This window comes from Hippocampus bargibanti, linkage group LG19 (assembly GCF_051943395.1).
Source record: "Hippocampus bargibanti isolate YZ-2025 linkage group LG19, ASM5194339v1, whole genome shotgun sequence".
Classification (NCBI taxonomy): Eukaryota; Metazoa; Chordata; class Actinopteri; order Syngnathiformes; family Syngnathidae; genus Hippocampus; species Hippocampus bargibanti.
In genome coordinates, this window is record NC_142752.1 from 7,881,309 (window position 1) to 7,894,796 (window position 13,488).

General features: G+C 42.0%; 2 protein-coding genes and 1 long non-coding RNA gene across 6 annotated transcripts in view; 1 reads left to right on the top strand and 2 right to left on the bottom strand.

Annotated features, from left to right (window-relative positions):
* LOC148883862 (hormonally up-regulated neu tumor-associated kinase) overlaps positions 1-4,415 on the bottom strand; it is a 24,898-nt gene extending 20,483 nt beyond the window's left edge. For all 4 annotated transcript variants that reach the window (XM_089022080.1, XM_089022078.1, XM_089022076.1 and 1 more), the window contains exons 1-3: positions 4,277-4,415; positions 3,231-3,281; positions 768-972 (exon numbers count right to left, since the gene is read on the bottom strand). The gene's annotated coding sequence lies outside the window, so the exon portion shown is untranslated. The remainder of the gene's footprint in view (positions 1-767; positions 973-3,230; positions 3,282-4,276) is intronic.
* tbx18 (T-box transcription factor 18) lies at positions 4,230-13,076 on the top strand. The gene is made up of 8 exons (XM_089022081.1): positions 4,230-4,566; positions 5,333-5,480; positions 5,780-5,881; positions 6,230-6,401; positions 7,532-7,699; positions 8,226-8,290; positions 9,570-9,664; positions 10,068-13,076. Exons 1-8 carry the CDS (start codon positions 4,359-4,361, stop codon positions 10,604-10,606), a joined length of 1,497 nt encoding a protein of 498 aa, XP_088878207.1. The 5' UTR covers positions 4,230-4,358; the 3' UTR covers positions 10,607-13,076.
* LOC148883864 (uncharacterized) overlaps positions 4,440-13,488 on the bottom strand; it is a 48,275-nt gene continuing 39,226 nt past the window's right edge. The window contains exons 7-10 of the long non-coding RNA XR_016118480.1: positions 9,311-9,499; positions 8,687-8,752; positions 8,516-8,584; positions 4,440-4,579 (exon numbers count right to left, since the gene is read on the bottom strand). This is a non-coding gene — a long non-coding RNA (uncharacterized LOC148883864). The remainder of the gene's footprint in view (positions 4,580-8,515; positions 8,585-8,686; positions 8,753-9,310; positions 9,500-13,488) is intronic.

Sequence of the window (13,488 nt, forward strand, 5' to 3'; positions counted from 1 at the left end):
TAAAAAGTGCAGTCGAATGTAGATGAGCTTGTCAAGGGGACCCGTGGAAGCGGCCCACGCGGCTTTCATGTTTGCTGTTTGACATTTAAATGGAGTCGTTACCACCAATTAGAGAAAGGTAAAAATAGGGAAACACTGGGACACTTTCTTTCCTCTTTGTGCAAAGCCGTTATAAAAACCAGGACATATTTGTGCCCGTTTTTCCGCCCTAAACACGCCAATAAAACGACATTCCTTCAATGTGTGCTAAATGCTAGTTGGACTGGGAAGAAAGGCGGGATTCGCGGCCATTTCAGATTTTTTTTTTTTTTTTATTTTTTTTATGACTTGGGTCTTTGATTAAAACAAAAAAAAAATACTTTAAATGCTTCCAGTTACGACGGAGACAGAAATGAGATGAAAATAAGCGTTGTGTGCTTTTTAAGACGCCTGTGCGCCCGCCACTCCCCAAAAGCTCAGTTACGAGCTGCAGATGTTTGCATTTTAAGATTGTGATTTTCACATCATCATGAAGGTTAGCGGAGTAGCAATTGGAGTAACAATTGTCCAAATCTGCTCCTTCTTCAAAGGAGCAGATTTGGTCAAGAACAACAAGTTGGCATTTCCCAAACAAAAACAAAGACATTAAAGTCAAATGTGATTTTCCTCTCCCAAAGAATACAGACTAAGTCCTTTAACACTTTCATGCACCAATAATAATAACCTGATCACTTGAAAATGTATGTATGTATGTTTGCTATGAAAACTGAAAATGCATTTCAACTTACTTGCCATTTCAGGTCATCAACTGCATGCACAGCAATTGAAGTATTTAGCTTGTCTTGGAGGATGTTTGCTCTCCCCTCCGTGCAGTTTCAGGTTCAGGTTCAGCTAAATTTGGCTTCAGGTTTACATGAGGTGATGAAGCCCGCTCAGATGGGAAGTCTTGAAGGGCAACAACAGTCCACTTGCCAATCCATTCACTGAAATGACCTAGCATGAATAAGAAGTATAGTTATCATCCCAGGCTGACAACATCACCTGTTTAAAGTACATGCAAAGCAGGTGTAATTTTTATGAGGGTGAAAACTTCCAACCTCACCTCTAATAGGTCAGGATTAAAAAAAAAAAAATAGTCACTAGCACAGGTTTAATGACTGAGATTTTCACTGCCTTAGTGTGTGTGTGTGTGTGTGTGTGTGTGTGTGTGTGTGTGTGTGTGTGTGTGTGTGTGTGTGTGTGTGTGTGTGTGTGTGTGTGTGTGTGTGTGTGTGTGTGTGTGTGTGTGTGTGTGTGCGTGTGTGTTTGTGTGTGTGTGTGTGTGCGCGCGCGCGCGCGCGTGTGTGTGTGTGTGTGTGTGTGTGTAATCATCGTTTCCAGAATGCGGCCACGTAATGAGCTGCTAAAGGTGCAGGCGTTCAAACTGTGCTTCATCAAAGGACTAAATGCAATGCATGCAAAGGCTGATAGTTTGTCCTTCCGTTAACACACAAACGAGCACACGCACACACGCACACACACACACACACGCACGCGCACACACACACATTGACAAATGAGCCTAATGCTCATTACAATATAAGAATAAATACAGAAAGCAAAAATCTGCAGCTTTAATGATCCCCAGTCTCCCAAATAATAATAATATTTATAATACAATTAATTTTTAATTGTCTTTCAAAACACGCGAGGACACTTTACAATCAAAAGGAACAATTTTTAATATCTGGCTTTCTAGTTATTATGAATTCATTCCTGATTTGTGCTTGAGCCTTCTGTTCTGACTGAGCAGAGCCTTTGTATTTTTTTCGGTTTTATCACTGAAAAGTGGTATAGTAGTTGAATTTTATATCATAGTTGAATTATTATCGATGCGTGCTTCGGATTGTTTATTGCTAACATTAAAAAACAATTAATGGACCAGTGATGTGTTTAAGGATAACAATTGCTGCTGGCACGTGTTTTTGTTCAGTTATATGTTCAGATATTTTGGTATTACTGATTTGTGCTCAGTCGTTTTTGTTACAGGAGTTGTGCCACTATTGATGCATGATTTAGTAGATCAGTTATTCCTCATTAGTGCTGCACTGCAGCATGAGGAGAACGGCTGAGATTTTTTTTTGGAATGATTGAAGTCAATAAAAAATGTAGTAAATGTAATTATTATCCAAATGTGTCATGACATTATGCAGAATATATTTCTGCAAAGACTATACATTTAGAGCAAATTAAAACGTTAATACAATGTTTGAGCATTGCAGTTCCTCCATTATTTTGGTTTAAAAGGTATTTTAATTTAGTGTGAGAACGTGTTTTTTTAGCTATGAATATAAAAAATTATGAAAAAAATGGCTCCATGGTATGCCACGGGCCGCCAAGGCCCATGAGACCTTGCGTCTCACGCACCAACTTGTCACACGTTGGGGGCATTTTTTATTCCCTCCCCCATCAATGTCTGGTCAACTCTGATTGGCTGAGCACGCACGCGCACCGGGGCCGACGCGGAGACAATAAGCTCCCTCTCGAACTGATTACATTGTTAGGGGGAAAAATGGAGAAAAACAGCCTGCATTTAAGCCACAATAAAAAAACAAACGCCAAAAATACTAAACGAAGTTGAACTGTGTTGTTATTATCATTTATGTACAATATAAACCCAGTCGTAATTTTAAATGTGCTGCTCCGTTTTATCATAGCCAGATACGAATTGGTTGCAGATAGTAGTTTATTACATTAATGATATAACAACAATGATTGTCAGGAATATAAATCATATCTATAACCATTAACATTAATGCTATCTGTATTTTGTTAGTCAGTAACACTTTGCAGTTGATGTAGAAAAAAACATTTTAAAACATACTGGTAGTTTTAGTAGAACTGTGTTAACACTGCATTGATTGTTTTTTTTAATTAAGACTACAGGAAAGGACCAGAATAGACGACTTTCATTCGGTATCCTACAATAAAATTATCACTAATTGGAAAATGGAATGCCGTTTTGAATGATTTAAGTCTATAAAAAAGTCAAAACGGACAATGCAAAACGTGCATAGCCATTCAACAAGCTATCTGTAATTTGTTCTGTGCAATAAAAAGTACATCCATATATAAGTAAATACAAATCTGCGGTTTATTTGAAATTAATAGCAACATTTTAAGACATCCCATTTACCATTCCTGATATAATAGCTTTGACTCATGCACAAAGTAAAAACATGCAAATACTAAATAATAAAAGTAATACCTACTTTACTTGCTGGGTGGTCGTGGGGTTCCTTCTGTGAGCCTTCTCGCCATGACTGAAACAGAAAATGTCAATAAATGGTTCAATGACTCCTTTTTTATTCTAAAGGACATTCAAATCAATGCTTAAAGGACAGTTTGGGTCAATATCTATTTTTTTGCCCTTGAACAATAATATTAAAGTCCGAATTAATAAAACAGCAATGTTTAGTTTTAATTCCTCAATGAGTTCGATAATGTAAATAAATAAAATCCCATTGACGCGTTTAGTGAGAAACAAGTATGTTTGTTATATTTTCTACGTGGAAAAACAATGCGCCAAGGACAGTTTACATTAACCAATGGGCTGATTATATTACATAGATATTGCAAATTGTCGTATTAGGCTTCGGGGTGTCTAGTTTTGATTAGAGTCAACATTAACTGTGCTGATAATCACACTGCGGCTGGTGCTGTTTGTTTTTACACTGCCGATTCATTTTTTTTTTTGCAGCTCTGCTAAAAAGGTACAAATATTACTACGAGAAGGCATGACAATTCAATAACGTGCAATGTCTTTGTTTTTGATTAGGGCTATATTTAAATGTATTTTAATTATGGATTTGTGCAATTTGAATCTTTTTTTGTCCGAGGTTATGCAGTAGTGAGGAATTTCTCCCCCAAATGAATGAGTCATGTCTGTCGCCTTAAATATCTTAAAATTACCAATGCGCATATTTGTCCCACTAGATGCTGAAATGATGATTCAGTTTACACCCCGTAGCAATTTTGTGTTCAAACGCCGAGTATGAAACGCAAAAAAAATCGAACTGCTGGGATTGAAGTGGTGCTGCGGCGGCTTTCGTTGATCAACTCTGGCAGCATCAGTATGGGCACTTCCTGATCGGAAGCAGAATCGACTCCCGATTGGCCGAGGCGAGTTGTGACTGACATCTCCCCCTATTGCTCCGCCTTGTTTCTCCCCGAATGTTGACACCTCTCTCCCAAAGAAAGCGGCGGATCACCCAGACGCCAGACGCGGAGAAACTTGCACATCAGAACACTTCCTCACCTTTTCGGGGACTTTTCGTCGTCGTCGTACTCCAGACCACAAAAAATCTACGCCGACGATCCACGATCCACGACTCGGAACCATGGCGGAGAAGCGGCGCTCGCCGTGCGCGCTGAGCGTCAAGGCGCACGCCTTCTCCGTGGAGTCTCTCATCGGGGCCGAGAAGAGGCGCAGGACGGCGGGGGAAGCTGCGACGTCGCCCGGTTACGACGTTCCGAAAGCCAGTCCGGAGCTTCAGCAGTCGGCCAGAACCTACAGCAGCGAAGTGGAATACGCCAGCGACGGATCTCGTGAGTAAAAGCACTGCAAGCAAAGAGAGCAGCCAAGAAAAAAACAAACTAAAAGAAAAGCAAAAAGTTAACTGTAGTATGGAAGGAAATGTAATATCACCCGTCTACAACAACGACAAGAATATCGGCTACTGTTATTATCCATTTTGCACACATTTGACTCTTAACTATTATTTCATTGTGTATTGTCATTCAATACCAAACTCGAACCAATTATTCAACTTCAATATTTGTATGCTTGAAAGACACTCCTACAAACATGACTTGAGCTCGTGGCCGGCGTGCAAAGTGTGTGACAATTATGACTGTGAGCACGATGCTTTTATTTTATGAGCTTTTTTTGGCTGCAGTCGTAAACACGCCAATTAGCAGCAGTAGAAAAGGAACCAAAAAAACGAGCCAGGATGCACTGGAAACTAAAACTCTAGTCGACTGAGGTCACTTTCAATGAAACACGGGCCTGCGTGCCAAACATTCAAAAGTGCTAAGTGATCGGAATGATCCATAAAATGGTTACACCCTCCCTCCAAATTGCATTTGTGTGATCATATTCTGATATGACCAAATATCGCCTATTATAGCTACTTAAACAATTTCCTGTTCTTGTTATCAAGAATGAATTGTAATTAGTCACGGTGAGCACGCCGTTGTAAAAAACAACTACACTGGAGCAATTTCCTTATTAAACAGGAAAAAATATACAAAACAATTCATTTGGTGATTGTGGAAATTATGAATTGTGTATGTGTGGGTGTGCGTAAAACAGAAAGCGAGGATGCGCTCCTGGAGAGTCCGCAGCCCGCAGCCGTTTGCGGCAACGGGTGCGAAGATCCACGCGTGGACCTGCAGGGCTCAGATCTGTGGAAACGCTTCCACGAGATTGGAACGGAGATGATCATCACCAAGGCTGGAAGGTACACAAAACCCAGAAACCCACCTCCGCAAAATTGAATTTCGAATCAACAATAGCGATTTGCAGGTTTTGGTTAAAAATGTAATCAGAAACTATGGCAAAAAAAAACACATCTTAATAATAAAAAAAAAACATAAAATGTCTTTAAAATATATTTAAAGACATTCACGATCATTTTTGCAAGAATTAAATGCAAAAAATATATGCGAAACATAGCGTCTTAAAAAAACAGGAATCGAACTAAACTCCTTTCTCACCCCATCTGCGTCATTTTTTTAATATGATATATACATTTTTTAGACGGATGTTCCCGGCCATGCGCGTCAAAATGTCCGGTTTGGACCCGCATCAGCAATATTACATCGCAATGGATATCATCCCCGTGGACAACAAGCGATACAGGTAAGATAGAATCGTAAAGTAATACTTTACTTTGTGCACAAACGGTGTTGGGCGATGTTGTTTAGTTGCTCCTTTTGGACTTTTCACCTCGGGGGGCTGCGGGAAGGTCAAATCAGCAAATGTGCAGAGAGGTGGGGGGGAGGGTAGGTGGTGCGCAATGGAGATTCCTTTTGTGCGTATTGACGCATACTGAAAAGATTAAACAGTCTTATTGGGAAGCATAAATTGCTGATTGATTTGATTATTTTCATTCTCCTTTGAGAAAAACGGTGAAACACAAATGTATACAGCTGATTTTTAAACAACAATTGTATTTTTTGGGGTGTGTGTGTTGCTGTTTATTCACAGGTACGTGTACCACAGTTCCAAATGGATGGTGGCGGGCAACGCCGACTCGCCGGTGCCACCCAGGGTCTACATCCACCCGGACTCGCCTGCCTCAGGGGAGACATGGATGCGGCAGGTGGTCAGCTTCGACAAGCTCAAGCTCACCAATAACGAGCTGGACGACCAGGGACATGTAATTCAGCTATTTATTTCTTTATTTGTAATATTATATATTAAATCTATTACATTGTATGTTATATATAATGTAATATATAATATTTATTATTATTTATTTATGGATTTAAGTATTTATTTATGGAATATTTTATGTTAAATATATTATATATACAATACATCCTAATTTATATAGTGCTTTCACAACAGCTGGAGCTGTAACAAAGCGCTCCACATATAGTCAATACAAAGCAAAATAATAAATACAACAGGACCATCCATAACTAACATATATATTATATTTATTTTGTTTGTAATATTGTATAATACATCTACTATATATTACATATATATTACATATATATTTTATATATTATTATAATTATAATATTTATATTACTATTACTATATAATTATTAATATTACTGCCTTCTGTCCAATTTTTGTACCGCTTATCGATATTAGTATTACCCTTCATATTTATATTACTCTGGGGCCACTAATTCCGATACAATTACCCAATAGCCTATTTTGAAAAGTTAGAGATTACAAAAAAGCTTTGAAAGCCACCCCCCAAAAATAAATAAATAAATAAATAAATAAAAACTATTAGGAGAACAGGCACCCTGCAGAGATCAGACCTCCAACAAGGAATATGTATTGAAAATATCCCACCCGATTACCCCAAATGTGGCTCAAATTAGGATGGTTATGCCACAATCAATGTCATTAATTTTCCATATTTTACTGAATTTGACAGTCATTCATATGTTTCATAATTTGAGAAAACTCTCTAAGTGTCTCTGGTTTGCCCTGGGGGAGGTCCAGACTTATATATGAAGCTTGTTGAAGGACCTACATAGAATTTGTGAAAATTATATTGTAGATTTGATAACCAGTTAAATTCAGACATACAGTAAAGTCTCGTTATATCGATATTCTCGGGAGTCGGAAAAAATAGCGATATAACCGGACTATCGATATATCGGATCCTGCAGGCATGTAATTTCCTCCTTGAGTTCATAGAAATAGTATCGTAATAAGCAGTACTATCGATATAACCGATATCGATATAACGAGACTTTACTGTATTACATAAATATACCCGTTTTTGTGTGCCAATTGTGACCAAACTGCCGTGCTCTCCAGATAATCCTGCACTCCATGCACAAGTACCAACCACGCGTCCACGTGATCCGCAAGGAGTTCGGCGAGGAGCTGTCCCCGGTGAAGGCCGTGCCTGTTGGCGAGGCCACGCGAACCTTCTTCTTCCCTGAAACCGTGTTTACTACCGTCACGGCGTACCAGAACCAGCAGGTTTGTCCTGACCGGGTCACCTTTATGTTATTATCTCCACTTGTATGAGAACAATGGTGGAAATTACATCATGTCGTTGACTTCAAATGGCCCAACAATCCAGTTTAGTTCAATTTAATGGCATGTAACTCCAATTTTTTTGAAGGTCAAAGAAATAGTTACTACATAGATGCATACTTTTGATTTCATTTCATTCCTGTGTGCATAATCCGGCCAACTAACAAATACGATTTCTGGAGAAAAAAAAATCTTGAAATGGTCTAGATCTTCTAAAACGAGACCGAACATCTGACTTTGAATGCAGTTCACAAGTTCGACCAAATTATTTTTGGACTTGGGGGCATCACATGTGCACTGCGGCAAACACACTGCTTCAGTTTCCTAAACGCCAAGAGACAAAAAGTGTCATATTGGCACGCGCCACTGAAAGTTTAGACAAACAGAAGACTATTTCTGCTGGCACGCTGTATGTGTTGTCATAAGATTTTGGGGGGATTTTTCACCCCCCTCCCTCTATGTTTTCCAGATAACCAGGCTGAAAATTGACAGAAACCCTTTTGCCAAAGGCTTCAGAGACTCTGGAAGGAATCGGTGAGTTGGGACCTCCGCATTACACACCGCAACTGGGTCATGTTTGATATTTTTGCTGGCCTGCATGTGTGTCTATGTGTTTCACGGCTTTCCAGCCTTATATTACGGGAAGGGGAAGGGAAAAAAAGCACGGCCTGCATTTATTTATCCTTCTCTCACGGGAAGTGTGCGACGGGCCTGTACGAAAGTGAAAATCCATGCAGGGTCGAATTTGTCAAGTCTTACCGCAGCGTTTGGGAGATTTCGTCCTTTTGTCACTTTGTCGTGGGAATGCGGAAGATGGATTCACGACCTCTGAAACACAAACAGCAAAATAGGTCATAGCCAATCTGTACAAAAGAAAACCATGATAGTGACATGTATACAGTACGATAGAATTGTAAAGTAATACTTTACTTTGTGCACAAACGGTGTTGGGCGATGTTGTTTAGTTGCTCCTTTTGGACTTTTCACCTCGGGGGGCTGCGGGAAGGTCAAATAAGCAAATGTGCAGAGAGGTGGGGGGGGGGGGGTTACAGATATAGGAACATGTATACAGTAGCTTACACACACATACACAGGTCTAAACAAGATTCTGTGCAATGTAGCAAAATAATTACCGTATTTTCTGGAATATAAGGGGCACCTTCAATGAATGACATTTTGAAAACATTTTCCAACACAAGGCGCACAGGATAATGAGGCCCATGGTAATGAATGGGTTAAAAGTGATCGTTCGTTCTACCCCAACAGTAATCTTTTCTTTTAGGTGCGCCTTATGGTGCAGAAAGTACGGTAGTTTGCTAGCAAACGTACAAGCTCACCCAACAAAAGTGACTTTTCGCCAAGTGTTTAATGAAATTGACTGGCAAAATGCGAACACACAGTGCAGGCTTTTCACGGGCAGCTTGTCCAAATTATCGCCGCGGCTTCAACCCCACGGGTATTTGCGTATGTTTCGGTAGGGTGGGGGCCCGACTTTCATCCTAACGCTAACGAGGTCGAACAGAGCGGTTGCGTTAGTCCGACACACCAACCCACCTTGGAGCAGGACTGCTAGGGTGGAGTGGGGGCAAGGCGAGGGTGGGTTATCCCACCTCATAAATCCACGCTGCGGCTTCCTGCCTCCTTGCTCCTGATTGGCCCATAAAAGCCGCGTGAAAGCAATTACCGCCGAGCGCAGGGCATGGCGGCGGCCAATGGCGACGTGGCGTTTATGCTCCTCATTACCTGCACAGAGAGGGAGACAGAACCAAGATGGCGGCCAGCTGGTGGTGACTAATGCGATTGTTGCTTGCAGGATGGGCCTCGAAGCCCTAGTGGAGTCGTATGCCTTCTGGCGGCCATCTTTGCGAACGCTGACCTTTGACGACATACCCGGTATGGCCAAACAAGGTATGTAATCTCAGTTTTGACACGTGATGGTCGCGACCTCACCTTGGCACTGTGTTGTCATTATCGGTCAACAGCAAAATGGCCGCCTCCTAGGTAGCCTGATATGGGTCGATTTGTCTACCGTGTATTACGTCAGTATAGGCTCTCAGTCATACAGGAGTGGTCCATCGAGGAAAATGTTTCTTCGTCATCATCTGTACTTCTTTGAAGGTGTCGCATGTTTCGCTTCTCATCCGAAGAGCTTCGTCAGTGAACTAAAGTGGTGCTGGTAACTCTGGTGAAGCTCTACGGATGAGGAGTGAAACATCCGACACCTTCAAAGAAGTACAGACGACGACTGAAGACATCTTTTCCTCTATCTACCCTGTATTGCGCAGCAATTAAAATACTCGTGTTTGCGCAGGAGTCCAGGGAGCCCACGGAGGTGTCGGCGCGTCGCCCCACTTGCTATCACCCTCGCCGTGCTCGTCACCCTTCCAAGTGTGCCCCCTCAGCCCGAGCGACTTCACCTGCACCCGCCCGTCCCTTCCCTTCCACCGCTACGCCACCCCCTCGGAGCCGTTCCCGCCGCCCCGTGGCCCGCCGTCCTACGATGGCGACACCTTCTGCGCCCTCCCGCTCTCGACATCGCAACTGAGCTACCTGTCCAGCCCCGCCCCACAGAGCTATGCCGGGCTCCGCCTTCACACGTCTCCTTATAGCTTATATGGCTACACCTTCCCGCCGTCACCCCGCCTGGCCGCCAGCCCGGACAAAACGAGCAGCGCCGCCGCCAACCAACCGAGCACCCTAATGGGCTCATCCCCGAGTGGGACGCTAACGGACAGCCTGGGGTTGCTCGCCGCCGGACAGCAGGGCTTTTTATTTGACTCTCGAACTTTGGGGCTGGCGGGGAACCCATCGGGCAGCGGGGGCCCGCAAGTCGCCGCCCATCTGGTTTGACGGACATCTGAAAATGACACTTAGGGAGGCTTTGAACGTCAACCCACCGCCCAGTTTGTTTCTTCAAACGCTTCTAATGCGGGTGAGTAGGAGCCTCTATCAATTGACTTTGGGTTAAAAAGAAGGGTACCCCCTGGACTGGTCACCGTCCAATACCAGCCATAATACAACGACAGCGGTGTAAGCTGGACATGATTAGAGAAGGGCAGGCCGTGTGACGTGACGTGAGCACTTTGTTCTTATTGGAAAGGATTAGCGAAACTCTGCTTGCCTTTAAAGGGACGGCATCCAGTATTCCATTATATAATAATAATAATAATAATAATAATAATAATAATAATGTTTTGTTGTTGTTTTTAATGACTTACAGCATTGAATGAGTCAACTTTCAGGCTCGATTGACACTCGAGGTCTAAATTCCAATTAAGGCTGGATTTACACTGTATTGTAGTCCAATTTCATCCATATTGGGAGGATTAAAGGCTTTCTGATTTTTGCATTATTGGTATACATTTCAAAATGGCATACTGTATAAAATATATTTAATTAAACGAATAACAAAAATAAAGGCATACAGTACATTTTGTTACGACTGAACCAGTCATTTTTTTAATAAAAAAGTTTGACATTGCTAACCTGAAGTGACATTTTTTTGCCCTCTCTCGCTGGATTAGATCGCGCTGCAAATAACAAAAGTAAACAACAATAAATACCACCAAAATTAAACATTCAGGTGTTTAGTTGGCCCTGGCCTGTTAATTTAAATGGTAATTTCGCTTAGTTTATGATGGTCATGCCTTTAAAGTAACACGTGGCCGTGGGGTGACCGCGTCAATCATAATCAGTGCATACATGAAACCAACAGGTTAAGGAAACAGAAACAAGCGAGGGTGTCGGCGTCCGTGCCTCTAAATGAGCTTATTGAGACCAAGTTTAATGAGTCGTGCTTTTGGCGCAGGTGTTTGGAAAAATGTTTATTTGCGTGGGTTTAAGTCAGCGCCGAAGTCAAGCCGGCAATGGCGTTTGTGCATTAATGCTGCACAGTCATTTGCAGATGTCCCCCACGTCTCAGATTTCAATCCGCATTTGGAAGACGCCTGATTGCCATCTGTGGATGTGCAATTGCTTACGTTTACACGCTGCCATTTGTGGTACTTACGGACTTGCTCTTCGACCTTTGAACTTATTTTGTTTGAGTCCCTTCACATACGCTTGTTTCTGTACAGTTTCAAAATTGAAGCTCAAAACTTTAATGACGACAACGAGAGCAGAGAACTGATTTATGCACTGGCAACGTGGGGAATACCTCACACGTACATGTGCAAACACACACTTCACGAGGATGTGAAGCATGCCGGGAAAAGGGCGGGGGGCATTCTCATTACCCCCAATGTGAACCTTGACATCTCCAGTCGACGAGCCTGAACCCCGATCTAAGAGCCATAAGCAGCCAGTGTGGAACAGAGTGTTTCATAATGACGTAAACTACCCCCCCCCACCCTTTGTGCTCCCTCCCTCTCGCAAACTGTGCTCTCTTGCTCACACGAGGAGAGCATGGGTAGACGTCAAGGAGGGTGTGAAGGTGTGAACGTGTGCGGCAACAGGTGGTTGAGACATCTCAAAAGGTCACGCTGATCCCAGAAAATCCAAAACGGAGCTTCCACCCGCAACACTTGCTCGCTCCTCCTGAGGAAAATCTCCTTTGAGGAGAATATGCTAACGCCTGTAAGGCGCCTTAAAGGTGAAATGTGTTTTTAACGAAGGGCCATTCACCATTACTTTGTTTCTGCGTCGAAAAGACTTTGGGTGTATGTCATTTTCTTCATTGAGTTTTTTTCATTGTCAACTTTGATGTGTTGTTCCATTTATTTATTTATTTGTTTGTCAAGCTGGCACGGCGGTTGCGGACGCAATCCGCCCAGATGGTTCACGTCGTCAACATTGTATAATGAATGGCTGAATTTTACAATGCGATCTTTAATTTGATGTGTGCTTGCAAAGTTTTTAACACATTCACTGCCAGCCATGCAAAAATGTGTACCAGGGTTTTTGTCATTGTCACTCAAATTCCAGGACCCACAGAATATTGAGTTTTAGGACTGCATAAACATTTAGTACAGCATTAAAAACATCATACTATCTTCTTTCATCAGAAAAAAAGAGTTATCTCCTAAATTATATGGGTCTGGAGTTATATGAGCTTGAAATAAGAGATGTTCAAAATACAACGCAATATATACATACTATATTGGTTTATATAGTGCTTTAACAACAGCTAAAGCTGTAATAAAGCGCTAACAAAGCAAAAAGGGAAATGCTGCCTCCCTGTGGAAGGGAAAAAACATTGCCAGAGGTCTGGTCAGCGCTTTAGCAGTATCCAAGCAAGAAACACAACAACAGTGAACTAATTCGGGAATGGCACTCTATGTCATATTTTTAATTACATAAGTCCGTGATTTCGTCTGTGTAAGCTCTCAGTCGTACAGGATTGGTCCATCGATGAAAAGGGTTCTTCAGCCGTCATCTGTACTTCTTTGAAGGTGTCGGACGTTTCGCTTCTTATCCAAGAAACTTCGACTTTAGTTTGCTGACGAAGTTTCTTGGATAAGAAGCGAAACGTCCGACACCTTCAAAGAAGTACAGATGACGGCTGAAGAAACCTTTTCATAAGTCCGTGATTCCGATATTTTTTAGGCCAGCAGAGAAGGCTTGGGTCTTGACGCTCCGCCACTGTTTAATATAAAGAACAGTGCGTGTAAGATGGTGTGGCTAGAATACATTTGTGAATGGCAGTGAATGAGTTAATTTGTTGGAGAGCAGGAATTGATTTTAAAAATCAGAGCTGTGTGTGTGTGTGTGAATGCATTTCTGGCACAGTCGTA